This window comes from Gasterosteus aculeatus, chromosome 12, assembly GCF_964276395.1.
Source record: "Gasterosteus aculeatus chromosome 12, fGasAcu3.hap1.1, whole genome shotgun sequence".
Taxonomy (NCBI): Eukaryota; Metazoa; Chordata; class Actinopteri; order Perciformes; family Gasterosteidae; genus Gasterosteus; species Gasterosteus aculeatus.
This window is the reverse complement of record NC_135700.1, coordinates 17589933-17609217: the sequence shown is the minus strand read 5'-3', so window position 1 is coordinate 17609217 and position 19285 is coordinate 17589933. Positions and strand designations below refer to the sequence as shown.

At 42.9% G+C, this 19285-nt stretch overlaps 1 protein-coding gene across 5 annotated transcripts in view; it reads right to left on the bottom strand.

The window, feature by feature from the left end:
* insyn1 (inhibitory synaptic factor 1) overlaps nucleotides 1-9823 on the bottom strand; it is a 35560-nt gene extending 25737 nt beyond the window's left edge. Inside the window, exons 1-3 of one of the 5 annotated variants that reach the window (XM_078085618.1) lie at nucleotides 9644-9823; nucleotides 9246-9337; nucleotides 7109-8766 (exon numbers count right to left, since the gene is read on the bottom strand). In XM_078085618.1, coding sequence (XP_077941744.1) covers nucleotides 7109-7252 — 144 coding nt within the window. In that variant the 5' untranslated portion in view covers nucleotides 7253-8766; nucleotides 9246-9337; nucleotides 9644-9823. The other 4 variants (XM_078085617.1, XM_040164649.2, XM_040164643.2 and 1 more) reach the window with 4 other exon arrangements.
* Nucleotides 9824-19285: the final 9462 nt, after the last annotated feature.

Genomic DNA, 19285 nt, shown 5'->3' with positions numbered 1-19285 from the left:
GTACTTTGTGATCTTACATACAGAGAAACTAATGCAACTCTCCCTGCATTATTTGGCAAGTTTTACAGAAATTTTTCCAGTAAAGCTATAAATTGTTTGTACTGTCAGTTACTGTTTTTGGCATTGTTAGCCCTGTTGGCTGCTAGCTTTTAATGTCCAACCTTTTGTGGGCAGACAATCTTTGCTTTATGCGTTGTAGCTGCTGCTGTAACAGACAAATCACATGTCAAATGAAACACTCACGGTGATTGTGGCTGCCAGCAAAACCATACAAAAAGCTATTTAATTTTTTGATCTCAGACACAAAAAAGATCTATTGCAAAAGCATCCATTGGTTAAGACACCGCCGTGAATAAGGTCATGTGGGTTGATTCTATGAAGACAATATGGGGCGTCACCAGCATCCTGAATGCCTCAGCAGTTACATTTTCGGGCTGTCTGATAAGTATCTAGCAATTTGCTTTGTAACATCTTTTAAAATCTTACCCCCGTAGTGTTCATTATTCAAAGATAAAATATTTGCATTTTTCAAATTGCGGTCTGGGTGGCAGCACAATTAGTAAGAAAAAAGTGTTGTTTTTTGTGTGTGTGTGTGTGTGTTTTTTCTACAGATTATGCCGGTTTGAAATGTACTTGATAATAAAGCACCAGAGTCTACACTAATGTAGAACTCAACTTTAAAAATACATTTTTTAAGGCTACAGGATAGAGGATGGATTATGTCGCAGCTCAGTTCAGCAATTTCTGCTGGTTTACAATCTCATTGGAAACTGGGGTGATTTATGACGCATCACAGTCTACGGCTAAAAATAAAGCAATTGGGGGGGACTTCTTGATGATCCTTCAGTAAAATACAGTTCTAAAGATTGTAGCTGGCTTGAGCTGCAACAATGGTTAGTGGGATGGCCCACGCTGCCCTGAGAAATTTCCCAGCCTATGGAAAGCATAGGCTGGGAAATAGCATCAGCTTCACATGAATTTTGTATCCCTCATTATTCCGTACGTGCGTCTAGGTAAAAATGCGTGTCGACACCTGGTAAAGGAGCGTAACTTACTGAGAGCAAGCTGTCCCTCTGCGTACAGTATGCTCCGAGACAACCAAATGATGTAGCCGTTTTCGGAGGCTGCTTGAGCACTCCGATGGATGCCATTTTTCACACCATTAACTACAGCCTACTGGTTTTATTCACAGCCCAGAGATGGGCCAAAACAATCCTAAACACGCCCACGAGTGAGCACAATTGCAACAATTGATCTAAGCTGTTCCACCCAGTCTGTCGCAATTCTGTGCAGCAGGAAAAACCATTATCTCCATCGAGCCTTTTTCTTTCTCTTACCCTTTTTCTCCACCTCTCGCAAACTTGTCTCTGTCTTTTGTTTTTAGTGCCCCGGCGCCCCTTTTTCATCCTATTCTGCTCTGTCCTTGCCTTAGGTCAAGCATAAGGTTTTGTGGCGCTTCCCAAAGTACAAACATGCATAGTTAACAGGTTCATTGCTTTTTCTTTAGTTCGCCTAGAGGCTTGATGGACAAAAATGAATGAGCAAGATGGGGGGGGGGGGGAATAGTTTACGTCAGCAGAGTTTTAACACAGAGCCCTCATTACAGTCCGTGCTGAGTGCCGAGTTCGCACAGGGAGGCAGAGCTCAAACGGCCGGCTAATCCAGTGGGTTTTACAGGCATGATGGGCCAGTCAATATGCTGGGCCTGCATCTTAAAGAAGCTAGAGCTCCACAGCTAGGTAAAAGAGGCTCAGGGGAATGCTTTGCATGATGCCGCCTTATTCTCTCCACAGCACTCAAGGTTAGATGCCGCTAAAGTATTAACCCATTGTTTACCCCGATCCCCCTCCCTCCTTTCACTTTTCAGTCCTCAACATTGCTTATTTTTACAACATGGGGATCCAAGAAGGGAATTCTGATATTGCTGCCATTGCAAGCTAGTCTTGGAAAAAGCATCAGCTAAATGCACAAGGTTTTTTAATACCCTCTCCTTTCAGTACCGCAGTGATAGACTATATTTATGCAAGATTATCTGTTAATCGGTGGGGGTCTCTTAGAAGTAAACAGGAACATGACTCAATGTCAAAATCGATTTAAAAACTGGTTCAAGAGACGATCTGACATTTTCAATTCTAACCCTGAAGCAGTATTTTATTCAGTCCTGAGAATAATTGAGCGTCTGATTCATTCAAGTATGGATAAATTCACGTGGAGCTCAGCTCAAGGCAGCAACACAGGTGTCGAGGTGGCAAGGTGTTTTATGTTCAGCAAAGAATAGATAGGGCTCGAGGTACACTGTTCCTGTTGTTTTTTTTTGAGCAAAGAGAACTCTGCTGGAGGCACGTCACCAAGTTTAATTTAGAAATTTAATTTCCACACACAAAAGAGGTCAGACAAGGAGGAACAAAGTGACAGAAGCAGCAGGCAAGGTACTTGTCATTTCTTCCAAATAGCTTTTAATGAGAAGAAACCTTTCAGCCAAGGAGTGTCGAGAGATAGAGTATTTTCCTCCTGTTAGTTGTAAAGTTATCAGCACCGCCCACAGAGTGTTATTGTCGGCCTGCTGGTCGACGCGTACACGGGTCCGAGACCGAGCCAAAGCTACCTCAGTCGGAAGTACTAAATGGACCCTCCGGTGCATAATAGACCAGGCCATTTTAAATGGAGATCACTGGGCTGTGGTCGACTGGCTGTATACCCACAACTCTGGGGGCCAATTCAAAACGGTTGCATTGTTGGAAATGATCCACCGTGACACAGCTTTGTGACTGATTGTAATTGCCAATTGAAGTCATCTTACAGACTGAACCACAATCTTTGGCCAAGATTGTGTGGTATTTATCCACATCAACTCATCATTAATTGTTGATTTAACTGGGTGCTTACAACCAATGTAATTACTTGCATGCAAAAGCACAGTAGTTGTTTTCCTCCCATGTTAGTGGCAAATTATGTTAATACGATGATTTAGAAATGTTGTATTCCATTGTGGAACGTGCCTCTTCCCCCAACAAGAATCATCTAATTTCTTTCCAATTCCGTTGTCATACCCTTAAACTTTCCCCAAAATATTCCCCAGTAGTAGGATCAATTATTTTACCGAGTGTTTACCAACATCCTTTACATTGTCCTTCTCCCTGAGCGAAAGGGCGAGTGATTATTGAAGTCCCCCTCATGGTTAAACGTTGAATTATTCTTGCCAGGCAGCTTTATGCTCCCTGTCCTGCTCAGCACTCGGCAGGGGGAAATACAGAGAGAGAAGAGGACACGGCCATGGCAGGAATAAAAAAAAAAAATTTAAAAAAACAGTCCTTTTGATTTTGGTCTCTCTTGGGCTGCCTCTGGGTTTGGAAGAGATTCGGTTCAGTGCTGAGCGCTGCAGCTTCTGCAGAGAAGGGACCGTGTCATAACTGGTTACAGTCTCGATAAGTAGACACCGCCGGCTTTCTGGCTGGCTGATCTGAAGCCAGCTGCTTGGGTACCACCCCGACCTTTAACAATACAGCATTTAAGCATACCTCGGACATTGCAAAAGTTTCTCACTGTATAGTTCATACTACAAGCTTTCAATTCTTTTGATGGACTCCATTTTTGCACAAACGCCTCAATTTGACAGCCAGGGCAATGGGATCATGCGGCCGGCTTTGGTGATGAATAGAGACTGAATAGACCGCCCCGTTTCTTTGGAAATTCAAATTTAGAGATGGGTTCCTGGAGATTCAGTGGTGGGCTAAGCTAGTCGAGACCAAAACTCTGCAACACAAAAAGGTTTTTAGTCCTGCTCGCAGGTAATTTTTCGGTAGATCAAACACATTCATCACATAGTTCTTAAACTGTGCAGAGGCCAGTCTCCTAGATAAAACTGTTACTCCGGAAGTCATTTCTAAAAAGCTGACATTTGAAGAACGCAGTTTTCACCTGACAGTGGTGTTTTCCTGCGGCCTCCCTCGTCTGTTTTAAGGACCTTAGCTGAGTCCAAAGTGTGTGCCAGTCCCCGGCGTTGTGAAGGGCATGTCCAGACAACTACTGCGAGGCTGACTGATAAAGGCCGGTGTCCTGGACATGCTGTACTCCGCTACTGATAATTGCGCTTTGTCCGGCTTATATTCACTCCTCTCATTTGGAGCTTTAATTCGACGAGCCCTGGTTGTCGTCCTGTGTTCATTTGTCTTGAGCCGTTTCCAGACGAGCAGCATCGGCAGCTCGTGGTAGGATTCTCCATAATGACTGCATCCGCAAACAACAGCCCATCGTTCCTTTTTTGGTTGCATACAAAGATATGACGCTCACTTTCTATCCCCTTTCCCCCAGTCAACCTCTCTGCCTAGTCTTTATTTACCTGTCCCTCCAATAACTAACACGAGCGCTTCACAATTACTTGGCAATCTGTCTTTGGTGAAAATATTTGCACTTTTTTTATCCCAACACGTCATCTCCAGAGTTAAAATGATTCCTAAATGATTTATTCTTAACCACTCCTGCCAGTAGTATTATTACCAATGGAGCACTTTATCAGTATTTTACGTCCTTCCTGCAGTTCCTTCTCATGAACTCAAGTGAAGTTGATAGGTAAGACAGGTTGAATTTTCAAGGAAGCAATCTGGGGAAACTATTTGCGCTTTTTTTCTTAAAATAATTTAAAGGACATTCATGAACTGAGACTTAACAGCAAGCAAATGAGAGGCTTTAAATGTTAACTTTTTTATTCTTACATTTCATATATATTTGATCAGCATAATGTGGTTAATGCATAGTTGTTTAGCCAACCTATATTGGAATTGTGTAGCTGATATCTTAGGGGTAGTTAACCACGTGACATGAGTTGCCAGATTCAAGAAACTTTAGACCAAAGAGCCATTTGTAGTTTTCAAGCAGGTTTTTTGAGAGCTAATCAGAGACTACTTTGTTACGTTATTGGCTGCTATTTTAATCTGACGGTAACGAAGACCATTTAAGACGTCTAAGCGTTTTTCAGAAAAATGAAAGCCACTTTGGGGTGGAATCAGTGAAGTATTTCTAATCTGTTCATGCCATTAACTGTTTTCATCACTTTTGTGATTGGACCAGTTTTCCAATCCACGATGTGGTGAAGAAATTTCACTCTTCATTCATTATGTTTGAAACCTCCTAAATCTCAGTAGACACTCTGATAAATTTCCCCAAACCAAGCCAAGCAAATCAAGTTAGAAAACAGGGCTGTATTTTTTGTTACTTGCTTTTGGTGGATTTTGAGAGGCCTAAAATTTCCATGGAGCTTAAAATACTTACTGAATAAAAACTCGAAATGTAATTAAAATCTGTGCAACATAAATTTCTTTAATGGTTAATGGAACCTCCCCCCATTTTGACATTAAAATTCATTTCGAGGTATGGATAAAATTAAAACTGTGATATCCAATGCAGGCATCTTCGGGGCAATGGACTATCAGAAAATTAAATCTAGTCAGATGCTATTGCAGTTTTATTAATGATGTGCTGCAGTACTTGAATTCAGCTTTTGACCAGTTGGAGCATTGCAGTATCACTAGATCCCCAAATACCTTGTGGGTGATAATTAGTCATTACTGCTCCTACACAGTTATTTATTTCACTAAATTGAGACGGCAATTCATAATTTCTTTATTATGACAGTTATTATCTATTACGTTGTCCTTCTATGTGGTAAAGAATGAGATTTTATGGAACATTAAGCTTCCATCTGATAGCGCTACACTGACTCTGTTTCTTCATCTCCCTTACATTCCGTCTGCAATCTCATAGGTCAGTTAATTGCAAGATATTAATACTAGTATTATGACTGCCACTGCAGCTAATATGTTTTCTTAGCCATTTCAATATGTTGGATTATGCTTTACCAATAAAAAATGACATTTGAGCCAATGTGCAGAGTCCTCTCTAATATAGTCTGCTATAAGAAAGGTAGTATTTGTTGAAGCTGGCAGAGGCACAGGCTGTGTTTTTGTTTATAAATAGCTCCAGCCAGAATTATTCCACTTGCAGTCGTCCCATAATCATCAATCACTCTTGCGCGCAGCCCGGCTTCTACTCACCAGAGAGAAAGGTGCGCGCTGTAAGCTGTGCCCTTGCACCTCCAACTGGGCAAGTACATAAAGTAGAGCCTGGTGAGCGGAACATAGCTTGTCGTGGGGGGTGGGGGAGGGGGTGATCTGTCCGGTGAAGAGTGAGTTACAGCACCTTCACCCCGGCTGTTCAACACACACACCTCCTCCGGATCATCACACGGGTTAAGATTCCCGTTTTTTTATTTGTCAGAAAACATTGCTAAAACCGCCCACGCAAGCATACACCACCTCTGCATGCGTGATCTGCTGCAGGTGGGAGGTTCAGCGCGCAATGTGCTAGGGTGATACAGGATGGGTCAAACACAACTGTTTGCTCAAGTTTCATTTGTCTCTCCGTCTCTCTTTCTGCCATCATCGCCTTCTCTGGAGGAGCTTTGCGGGAAAAGCGCAAAATCCTAAGATCGTAAAAGGAGGATCAGGTCCATTTTGTCGTCACACACACACACGAATCTGATTATCAGCTACCACACACAAGTTTGTTGAGTGGCGTGAATGAGCGCATGATATCTCTCCACACACACATGCGTGCACATCTCCCAGTGTTACCATGGCAGTTGCAATAATACAGTAGGAATCCAGCTCATCCTTAACAAAATGATTGTATAACTATTGCGGCATCAAGTCGTGTATCTTATCACGGCCTCCTTGTGTTTTTCCTTTCGGCTCACCTCTGCTTCTTTTCAACAGCCCTTCACATCGGCTTTACCTCCCATAAGACACCGCATTTGCATTGGGCGATAAGCAATTGTTTGATTGGAAAAGGAAGACAGCCTTGCTGTGGTGGTAATCAACAAAACCCTCCTGCTACCGAACACAAAAGTGAGATCCCATCACTTTCAAATCTTAATCAAAATCTCCACGCTGCACGAAATCATTTTAGACTCATTAAACGCAGCCTACTTGAAAAGCACACCCACCTGGCACCCACATGCTCTCCTTTTCTCCGTCTCTCCACCCCCCCTGCCCCTTTCTCCCTTCTACACCCACCCTTAGAAGCCTGATACGTGTAAGCTTTTGAACCTCACCTCCCGGAGTTCCTTGGCCACATCCTTGAGCTCTTTGAGTATGCCGTCCAACTGGTCGATCACCATCTTCATGTGGCTGCGGATGCGTTCTCTCGGGCTGGGGGTCTCAGAGGTGTCCCGGGCCGGAGCTCTGCTGAGGGACATCCTTTACAGGGCGGCGTGGGGCCAGTGGCCAACAGGCTGAGGGCGTGGGGGAGCCGAGTCGGGGTCCATGTCTTTGGCTGCAAGGAGCCTCAGTGCTACTGATCCGAACAGGGGCCCCGGCCACGCAGGGAGACCTCAACATCTTAAAAGCACCCGGGCAGCAAAAACACCTCGCCTCGCTCGCACACTCGGCCCAGGGTCACACTCTGACATCCATGCCCTCTGGTAGATGCTTCCAGGAACGGAGAGAGAACCAGCACGGGAAAAGTCAAACACTGTATATCCATGGAAAAGGAAGAGGCAAAATACATGGGCTATGAAACTCTTACATAATCGTGTTGAGCCAACTCATCGCATGTGTCAGTGTGTACGTTTGAAAGTGTTCCCAAGGAGATGCTATTTAAAACGGCTGTCTATACAGGGAATACACTTTTTCCCCTCTTCCACTTGTCCTGTACAACCTTTCTTACTTGTGAAACACAGACATAATGGCAGGCCAACATACAAAAGAAAATCATCAAAGGGGTCCATATTAAGACTTTTCTATAGAGAAAGCTATTCAACGTCTGTAGAAAAATAGAACTTGGCTTGATTTTCCAAATGATCGTGTTCTACATATTTTTGTTGGCCGGCGGGGACAAGATTTGATCTAAATATAGTCCTTCAGTGAGGGCTTCTGTCTTTTAGACAGGGAACGGACAGATCCTATTTGGAAAAAGGGGATATTCCTCTCTGCCGTGTGGCGTTTCCCCCTCGAGGGGAAAAAATATATAAAAGAATTTCTGTAGAAACTCGCGTCAAAATAAACTTGGCTTCACATCCCTTTTCTTTGCAGATGATGACTTAATCATGTTTTCCTTCGTTTTCCTGTCCGTGAAAGGGAGGACGGCAGGTGTGGGTCTTTTCAAAGAGCGTCCAATCCCCACCTCAGCGCCCCCCCCCCACCCCAAAGCAGGGCTTATTCCAGGTGGCTCGGGATCAGGATGAATTGATTTCCAAGCCGGCGAAACGTGACCCCTGATGAGAATTTGTGGAGGGATAACAAAAAAATCATGGTGTCGATGAGACACAGTTTAAAAAGGAGGCTGGAAGGAGAAGCGAGCACCTTTTTTTCCTGGAATTTGGGTGGCAGCTTGTCTTATGCAACGGCGCTCTCTAAGTCCTCTCAGAACACACTGACCCACAGCAGTCCTCCGGGGTGTGCCCAAAAACCAAGGGAGCACAAACAGAGAAGGATTCTCTTCTCTCCTTCAGTTGTTGCTAAGGGAACCTGGTCTGCCTTCTTGTGCTGCGATTGGATAATTATTTTACTTCTTCTCCGTGTAGTGTGTATCTTCTCTCTGGACTTTTTTCCTCAGAGAGGCAGAGAGCTCAGTGCCATCCAGCAGGAAAAGAGATAAATCCCACGAATGCTTCCCGGAGGAGCGCTGGAGAACAAGCAGCGGGGAGAGCTTCTCGCCAAATCCAGGGCGATGCCACGTCCACGGGGTGCGCTGGCCAATCGCACATGGCACCTGGACAGAGGAAAAGAAAACCAATCACTTATTCTCATAGTCTTATCACACCTTTCTCCACATTCGTCGATCTCCCTCCAAGTCACGTCAGTGTGAAAAGGCAACCGACAATAGAGTGAAGGAGACTCAGAGCGGGAAAGGAATTAACTGAAATGGGGATTTTTAGCTGCTGTCAAAATGAATCTCCTGCTTCAGCAGCACTTGTCTCACCTCCCCACACACACACACACACACGCACGCGCACCAGGATACACACCTACACACCTTTCCAGTGCATCACTTTGCTGTTGCTATGCCCAGAGCTTACTGTCCACGCACAGCAGGATCATTTAAGCCACACACAAACCTGCTGGTTCTTCAGCAGTCCCTCTGTCGCACCCACTAACATCTTCACTGTCCCCTCTTCGCTCTTTTTCTCCTTGTTCCACACTCTCACTCACACACACACACTTGCACTTATCGCCCTCTCTCCTACTTACTGTCTTGACAGAGAAAAAAAGCTCCTACCAGCAGGGTTATTTCACTCTAAAGCTGTGGCTCATCAGAGGAGGAGTAGAAGTGGAGGATGAAGCTGTGGAGGAGGAGGAGGAGGTGGAGGCAGGAGGCATGAGATGGGAACGATTAATGGCCCTAACAGCACTCTGAGAATGGAGAGAGGACGCTGAGGATGACTAAGAGCCAGAGCGGAGAGGAGAGGTCCTGCTTCCGTTTGTGATGCTGCCGCCGCTGTTACCGTTACTCGGATAACACGCCACCCGTCAGCGTTCGCCTGCGCCGGGATGGCAGCAGATGTGAAAAAGAAGCTGTGTGACTAGAGCCTCTCCCTCTCTGCCTGTTCGTCACCCTCTCTCTCTCTCTCTCCCCCTCCCTCCCTCACCTTTCTGTAACTCTGGCTCTCTCTTCCTCCGTCCCCGTCTCTCTGCCCCTGCGCCCCTCACTGTGTCCTCACTGACTGTTGGGTGAAGGGAAGCTGATGCCAGAGTTTATCGTGGGGGTTCGCGCTCCGACCAGCACCACTCGGCTGTTCTGCTCCGCTCTGTGCAGGAGGAGCTTGGTGCTTTTAAAGGCACAGTGCATCACACAGTCCCCCTCCTCAGCTTCGCTGCTCTCCTGCCGTCTCCTCTCTGCTGGCGTCTACAACCCCTCCTCCCTCCCACCACCCCACGCTATCTCCTCTCACGCTGTCCATCTAGCCTTTGTCACAGTTCTATCGAGGGTGTTGCATCGCTCTTAAATCAAGATGAAGTCTTCCTCTGCCTCCAGCCGAGCAGTCTCCTGGGAAGAGGTGTCCAACAATCGCTGGCTGTTACATCATTAATATCCAAGGCAGGTTGGGGTTTGATGACCTCATCTGACTGAGGGACAGAAATAGGGAGGGAGAACCAGCTTGACTTTTTCTTTCCCCAGTCCTCATCAGCGTTTTTTTTTTCTCAACACTAAAAAGCCCTGCGAAACCCCACCAGAGGCAGTTACCCTAATATGAAATTAGCTCTCCGAAGGAAATAATGTAACAGCGAAGCAAATTCATAGAAGCAACTTCTTGAGCAATGCCGGGTTTTGGCAGATAACTGTACTGAAAAGCCAGAGGCTGCATGCATTCCTTAACATAATTGTTTTACGAAAAATGCAGAGTGGATTCAGGTCAGGTGAATCCTCCATACAGATGATTTTTTTTCTGTGGTCCTCTATGGTTTTTGCCACTAGCATCACAATAATTATGTTAATGCTCTTTGAGTGAGCATGCTGCAGTTTATGTTATCCAGTATGATGAATAGTCAAGCTTGGCTATTAAGGAATATATGAATGATATGCTTCATTTTCAATAGTAACCATTTCTAAGTACACAGTCACTGTTGGGACTAATAAATAAATAAATAATTGAAATGTTCAATATGCTGTCACATTCCAAAGCACGTGGTGGCTCTGTGAGCACATGCCGAACTGCAATGGGATTTTGTGCCTTTCCTTGTATCTACACATGGCTGCTCCAGTTTGCACAGCCGAGATGCTGCTCAGAAACGGCTCCCTGCAAGAAACAGGTGTCCTTGAGCAGTTTGCTTTGTAGCCTCGCTGCTTCCACTATCTGCACATATGGGAGGCTACCTTCTTAGAACACAGCGACAGCTCCCGGCACATTTTTCGTTCTTGCCATTGTTTCCTTTTTTCTTCACATTGCAAAATACCGTTTTGCTTGGAGATTTATGGTGTTTTATAGAGCTGTCCCTAAAATAGGGAATGTATATTAAGTGACCTCTTGGCAGAAAGGCCCAGGTGCATAGCACAGATAGCGGCTTGTCAGTGATGCCTTCATTGAAAGGGAATTGGATTATTTCTCCCTCTAAAATATATATTTCTTTAATGCTATTCCAACCAGTGATTTTTACTTGGAACTAAAGAACAAAGCTTTTATTTGACTTGAATTGGTTTCCCAATAAGCGATTTATACTCTTTACTTCAAACAGTAGGGATCTGTCTTATTATCATTTATTTTCTTGTCAACCTTTCCCACACTGTCAATTGGATATCTAATAGACTAGACCTGGCTGTTGCAAACGCTAGATTACATTACACAGACAAAAAAAAGAACATTTAAAGGCATTTTTTAAAGCAGCAAGTCTGCGCTCAAAGTGGTTGCTCAACCTTAAAAATACAAATAATTTCAAGTGTAGAATTAAGTTAAAACTCCATTTAGCTTTTCAATACAAAACTGAATTTTGTCTGAAACATATTTAAGAATCAGCTCCTTTCAATGGAAGTTACAGTTAACGTTGAAAAAGTAGACATGGTGGGCCATGTTATGCCAATGTAATGACTGGCCTTTGATTCTGGATGTCTTTGACATCTCTAGAAGATCTCTTGTAGTTTGTCTTATAAAAAGGATGGAGCCAATCCCCAATGACATATTTGAAGAAAATTATTTAAATAAGTTATTAAATATTATAACTATTTTAAAATGTTTTCAATTTAAAGTGTGAATGGTTTCAATTGTTTAATTTCAGAAGTTGTCTTTCCACCTACAGGTAAGTTTTTCATTTTGTAGTGAAGAATCTGTGCCGGACAATATTTCCTTCCACCTTGAAGAGTAAATAACACCCCTTCAGCAGCAATACATCACCCTCTCCTCTCCACTGATGAGCCCTCAATACCCCGGATTTAAAAAGCTGCGAACACACTTTCGCTGGTTTTTATGGGGGATTTTGCTCTCAAAACAAAACCACGTTCATCAGCTGACCTAGATTAGTCAACTTCAAGGTTGAAATCATTTGCCTAAATGTCTTACAGATATTCATACAGTGTGCATAATTGATTTAGCCGTACTTATTACTTAATGTCCTCTTCCCTTCGGACAAGAGGTCAGTGACTGATTTGAACGTGACTTAGAGGAAGGCGAAACAGACAAAGAAGCAATGCTCCATTTGCAGGTTTTGCACCTAAAAAAAAAAAACGGTTACAAATTTAAATTAGATTTAAATTGTTTTGACAATTAAAGCTTTCATTGTCAAATAAACAACAGTAATCCTGAATTGTTTAGATCCAAAAGGTAATTTCCCTGGAGTACATAGATATTTTGTGAACAGACAAAAAAAGGAGGCACAACATTTTTCCCACTTTGTTGAGAAACAAATTACCATTCCAGGATTGTTCCTTTCATTATGCGTCTCCTCTCCTGGCCATTGCGTGGCACTGTGGTGCAGTTGTGATGTGATGCTTTCCCTCTGCTCTGACTGAGGATAAAATGGTGGACAGGCCTAAAAGTTTCATCTTCTTTGTTTTTCTACTAATCCACTGAAATATTACGTCTTTCTTGACATGACAATTGTGTGTTTGAAATCGCACAATAACATGGTGCAGAACCAAAAGGCACATTCAACAAATATTCAGTATTAAACCAAGAGATCTTTGGATTGTAAATTCATGTCTGGCATCATGTATTTATAAGTATGTGTGGCGAAATTATGTCCACTGATAAAATTCATTCCCACTGAAAGGCTTAAGTATTTTTATACGTAATCTCTCCCATCATAATTCCATGCTTGGATGTTTGGATTTATGACGATGGTTTATGGACCAAAGGATTTGAAAGACACATCTGGCATGTGCAATATGCTCAGCCAAATGTAGATATCATGCCTGGTTTACAATTCCCAGTTGTGCTTGATATCACACAAACACTAAGGGACAGAGATCCCAGAGGCCCAGCCGGTCTCACAATAACACCAGTCTCTTCTCTTGCCTGTCTACTGACCTTTTGATATTTCAGTCTTGTGCTTGTATTTGTCTGTGTTTTTTTTCTTTCTTTCTGCAGTCAAGCAGAGGAGCGGCGGCTGTTTTAGACCATAGCACCCCGTGATGGATCAGTGCTCTTACACAATGAAATGAAGCCTAAGTGTTTGATTGATTTCTCATTTACTTTCCTCACCAGTGGTAGAAATATGGGCAGTGCTTAGAGCTGAACTGGAGCCCCAAGTCACAGAGGGACTGTGGTCCCATTGTGAAGAGTGGTCCTGTGTCATATTCAAGACATGTTTTTGAGCGGAAAATGACTCAATAGTTCTCAGTCTCCTTATTGCGGATCAATGCTCGCCTCTTTAATTAGAGTATGACGTGCTTGGCTACCCTGTAGCTAAAAGCTAACGATAAAAGTTTGCTGCAGTTTTGTACATGTATAATGAAACTCATAACTGATAAATCTCTAACTGCGTAGATGGGAGGGAGGTGCGAGATGCTTCAGGGCAGTTGGCTTTGCAAAACAAAATTTGGAAATGTAGCGCAGAGTGATTAATTAAGGCTAATTTAAAAATGCTTTCGGCAGGGCTGGGGGATCTAAATTATCTGACCAGTGTGGTCATATTAGGACATTCTGGCAGGGGACACATAACAAAGACATTGTAGCAATGTAGTATTTTACGATTTTTCCCCAATATTGAAGTTTCAGGGTGCTGTGCCACTTTTTAGGATATGCACCCAAGCAGAGAAAAGAAGTTGGCTAATAAATGGTACACGTTGCTTACCGTGATTAATATCGGCAATCCATTTTAGTTGGGTTATTTTGCTTGATAAATTGTTCAACAAAAAGGTGAAAAAACACTTTCAGGTTTTTCATGATGGTCTAAAAAGTAAACTTTAGACCTGGATATTAAACTATGACGAGAATGAAAGAAAAATGATTATCGTTTTGTTGCATTCATTTTAGGCTCCATTGATAGACTTATTAGCAATGATTATGGTTCTGTAAGAGCTGCTAAGTACTTATTCTTATTTTTTTTAAAGCAGAAAAGTGCTTGTCCTCGCAGTATGAAAGGTGATAGAACTTGTGCAACATCCATTATACATTATGTTAAAGCAAGATCCATATTTTAATCAGATAGACAAAAGGGGACTTACAATAAGTGCAGATGGTAGCCCCATAGTTTTATTTTGGTAAAGTGTAAACTTAGTTCAATCAAGAGTTTGTTCAACATCATGCCGATAGCCAAAGTTTAGATTATTCATAGACATCTCCATCGCTTCTATGGAGACCTTGTTAACTCCTGTGGGTCAGCAGTCATGTGGATAACAGCCAAACAAGGTCTACCATTTTGAAACACGTAAATTATATTTGAGTCCATTTTGCAGCTCAGGTCACAAGATGATAATAATAATAATAATAATACACAAAAACACTTTTTGCTGGTTTGTGGGTTCGAAAACAGTTGCTAATTTGCAGGTGCAACTATCATCCCCACTCTGCTCAACAAAAAGCACAGTGTACCCAACTCTGCATTGAGAGGTGCCCACTGTCACTGCTCATGTAAAACTGGCACCAAATGTGAATGTCACTCAAAAATGATCTCAATATTCATGCAGGCCAGGGGGATTTTGGCAAATCCTCTCAAATTGTGCTCGGGAAAGGCCATCCAGGTTCAAACTCACAGAAAGATAACAAAAAACAAACATAATCCATGACATTTAATCCGTTAGTGATTTTGTCCTGTTTTTGTCCTTTTACCACGCATCAATAAAAGTTGTATCCGTATCTCTCAATGTCCTCTATCCTCACTTCCCCCGCATGCTCACTTAACTCTGGATCCCCTCGCTGTCTCCTTGTGAAAACGGTAAGTCGTCGTCCCCCTTTGACCCCGCCCTTTCCTCAGAAGCTAAACTATTGGTAGTAGTGGTGTGCCGTTTGCCAAAAGCTATAAACAAGTGTGATAGAAAGGGCCGAGATAGCCGACATCTGTGCATCTGCCATCACCCACTGGCTCCCCCGTGAGCTAACAAGCCCAGCAGCATCATTGCGAATTCATAACGAGCAGCACCGATGTGGGTCATATCCGCTGCCTGCACATCTTCCTCCTCCTGCTCTCCCTTATTTTGTTTTGCACACCTGTTGCCCGTTTGACGAGCGTTATTGGCCTCAGCTGTGCGAGTGATTAAAGCGTACAACACGTATTCTCCCGCAAGTCACTCAAAGAGAAGGTAAAACCCTCACTAATGTGCTTGTCATTTGTACAACAAACAGCTTAATTAGAATTGAGCACTCAAAGTATGAGATTTGTGGGGAAGAAATGTTGAAAGAAAGCTTTTAAGATTTGCTGCCATTTTTCTTGAGTCAAAGCTGTGATTCTTTGTGCAATATTCCAAATCCTTTGTGTGCTCTGGGCATATATTACTTTTAGAACTTCAATGCAAAGGTTGCGACAAATGAAAAAAAGTGATGTATTATTACTATGTTTTGCCTCTTATTTGATGGACTTATGAAAAGCATTATTTATACTTGTTATGTGTGTTATTGTCGTGCAGCTCTAGTAATATAAATGTCCGTCATCTTTTGGCTGTTCTTGCATTGTGTGGTGTTTTTAATGGAATGCCAACTGCGAGAAGTATTGTAATCATCTTTAATCCGTGTAGTGTAGTACAATAGTGTCATCATAAGAGAAATGCTGCACATTTAATGTACGCCTGGTGTCCTTACTGCAGACAACCTTTCTGTGATTCACATTCAACCCCTGAGAAGGTTTTATAGCATCAACAAAATCCTAATGATGCTTTTTTAATCTCTCAAGATTCTCAAGAAGGTCATTAGTTGATTTGGATATTTAGGGGGTCTGAAGAGAAAGATACATTCAGGCAATGGAGGCGATAAATGTGCCTGTGAAAATGTGAATATGAAAATGTTCTGTGATCCATAATTTAACTCGACCCTGATGCCACTAAAGACCGCCAGAGATCTTCTCTCAATGCTTTGGTTTTGAATCTAGCAGAAGAAAATTAAGGACTACTGCTATCGCCTTCGAGAAGAAGAATGCTGCCAGCTACAAATGAACCAACGGCATGGCTCTCCGTGATCTCAAGCTCATGTCATTTAAGTTAAAGTTGCTGCCCATGGAAATATCTGTTTAGTTAAGGCAAGGCAAGGCAATTTTATTTGTATAGCGTGTTTCATACACAAGGCAGACTCAAAGTGCTTCATAACATTTCATACAATAAAGTGAAAAAAATGCAGGAATTAAAAGACAATTAAAAACAGCAAATAAAATTATAAATTAAAATCTTATTTAAATTGTTTAATTAAAGGCAGAGGTTAAAAGTGCAATGTAGATACAATTTAGCAGAAGGCCAAGCTGAACATAAAAGTTTTCAGTCTTGTTTTAAACGTGGTCAGATTTGGGGCAAGTCTTAAATCTTCAGGAAGTTTATTCCAGCTGTTTGTTGCGTGGTAACTAAATGATGCTTTCCCATGATTTGTATTTACTCTGGGAATCACAGATTGGTGTCAGAAGTGATCTTGAAGGCTTATGTAGTGGAAGCATATCAGTGATATCAGTTAAAATCACTGAAGATGATGCAAACTGCCCACTTCTGGATTATTGTTAATTGGTCTGCAATACAACCCTTCAAAACATATTGGAAGCCCACTGACAGCCCCCTCAATTTTTCCTCAGGCCGCACCAACAGGTTTACATTTTGGCTTTTAGGGAAATAGGTCAACAGCTATTAGATGGATTGACACAATGTTAGTGACAGAGATTCATGGTTTGCACAAGATAGATCATAGTGACTTTGGGAAGTCTCTGCTTGTTTCTGTAGTACCACTGTATATTCGGTTAACATTTGGTTTGGGCTTTAAAAATCCACAATTATGAAGTAGTTTAGTTTAACGAATGACTATCTATTAACCATGGTTTGGTGTTTAGCATTAGTTGCTAATATTAGCATGCTAACCCTTTAACAAAGATTGTGACTGAGAACATTTAGACCACTGATTGCTCGACCAAAATGCAGCCTAACAGAGCCGCTGGTATGCCTGTGGACTTATCAAGGCACACATGAAATATAATTATAAAAGATATTTCTGGTGTGTTTTAGGGATTGAAATTTTGAAAAAAAAGACCATTGTTATTTTAATATTATCAGCACTTCATGTCATTTGTAATAACTTTCGCTATTCGGGTTAGTGCAAATACAATTCGGCGCATTGGTGCAGCACATTTCAGGTCAAGTGAGGCCTCTGCCCTCCGATTCTCCCCACTCTCATCAACACATCACATAGATGGAGTGCACTGCCCCCCCCCTCACTGACTCATCACGACTTCTCAACACGTGTCAGGCTAGCCAGCGGCCTCCATCTGTCTCCCCCCGGAGCCAGCAAGCCATGTCCATCCCGAAGAGACACACAGGCAGAGAAAAAAGTAATTCCCAAGACAAAGTGCGTTATGCCATGCAGCCGTTCCCCTTGAAAATGAGAACTCTATTTGAGGAGCGAGGGTAGTTTAGCAGGGAGGCTGCTCGGCTGTGTGTCACAGAGGCAGGGAAACACACCGCGGAGAGCTGTGTGGCCGTAGATAGCGAGAGGAGATTTGTCATCCTGAGTCACGTGCCGACGTGATGTTGGGTTCTTTAAATAAATAAATCTAACATTTGTGCGTCACATGTTTGCTATATCATAGGTTTGCTTTTCTGGACTAAATTTAGATATAATTTTTTACCCACGAGCCCCAAGCCACGAGTACAAACTTAATTATTAAGGTAATTCAAGGTACAATGAGGCAACGGTGTGACCAGTAGGTGTTACAGGCGGGCGAGGCAGAGGGTCATCAGGGTGTTACAGGCGGGCGAGGCAGAGGTTCACCGGGTGTTACAGGCGGGCGTGGCAGAGGGTCATCAGGGTGTTACAGGCGGGCGTGGCAGAGGGTCATCAGGGTGTTACAAGCGGGCGTGGCAGAGGGTCATCAGGGTGTTACAGGCGGGCGTGGCAGAGGGTCATCAGGGTGTTACAGGCGGGTGTGGCAGAGGGTCATCAAGAGAGTGGAAACACCTGAGGTAATCAGCAGCGCTGGCAACACCTGGCTTTTGTGTGCCTGTGCACTAAAAGGCTCTCTGGTTTCAGGTGGCGGCTTGCTCTCTTCCTGTCTTGACACACCCGGTTGGCTGTTTGTTAAGAGTATTAGTTGTCCTGACAATAAACGTCACGCACCCACGCTTTATCTTGGCAGCGAGTTAAATCTACTTAAAAGCACTCGTGTTTAAACACTTATCTTGTTTTGAGAAACTCACAGCTGGCAGATTTAGGACAAAAAAAGAAAGCGCTCTCATGTCGTGCACTACCCGCTTCCTCTGATGCACCTTCTCTGTCTCTGTCACACTCATGCAAAACCTGCGCACACACTGTCTCAGCAGGTAACCGGAGTGAAAAAAAAAAGACTAAAACCGTAGCACCCACTGTGTGTTGTCTTTTGGGGTTTGAGATGTAAAATATATAAAATGCATGGAACCGACATTAATGCCTCAAACCACAGTGCTACTGAGAGCGTGGATAACGTGGAGTGTTAAATATTATAGGACACTGGACCGTGGGACTTCTTCTTAAAGTCCGCTGAGCAGCAAACAGCATGCAAATGAATGCCACTGATGAAGCCAGAAGTATATTAGAGAAACATTGTTTACTTTGTTATTCTGCTCACTTATTTGAGAGATTTTTACCAGCTTCTGAATCTGTAGTCAGGCAGCCACTCTTTTATCTTTTTTGATAACCGGTGCATGCGGAAGCATTGCCAATCCTTGGCCGTTATCAATTAATTTGCAATGAACAGACCAGGGAATCTGGTATTTTGTGCCAATTTCAGCCAAAAGTCTATTTGGAAGCATGTGTGGTGAAAAAGGTGCACACTATGAGGGCTGCGTTTTATTAGGGTGAAAAAGGCATGTTTAATTTTGTCTTGACAAAGTAACGTCTTTTTGAAATGTGTCACAATTTGATTAGCCTGTGCCTAACAGATTTTGAATAAAGATAAACGGATAGGGTTTAGAAACATGAGGGAAGGGGAGAATTTTTTCACGCCGCTTGCAAAATGACAACATTAACACTCAAACCCTTATCAGTGTTCTCCTCAAAATTAATCTTGAAGCCTTGACTTATTTTAAAAGGGAATTTTCTTAAACTACCAAAGTAACTGGTAGGGGGGAAGGTGACATTACCTCGTTCCACTGAGAATGTACTCCCTCAATTATAAATCATATTTCAAGGCAGAATTTAAAA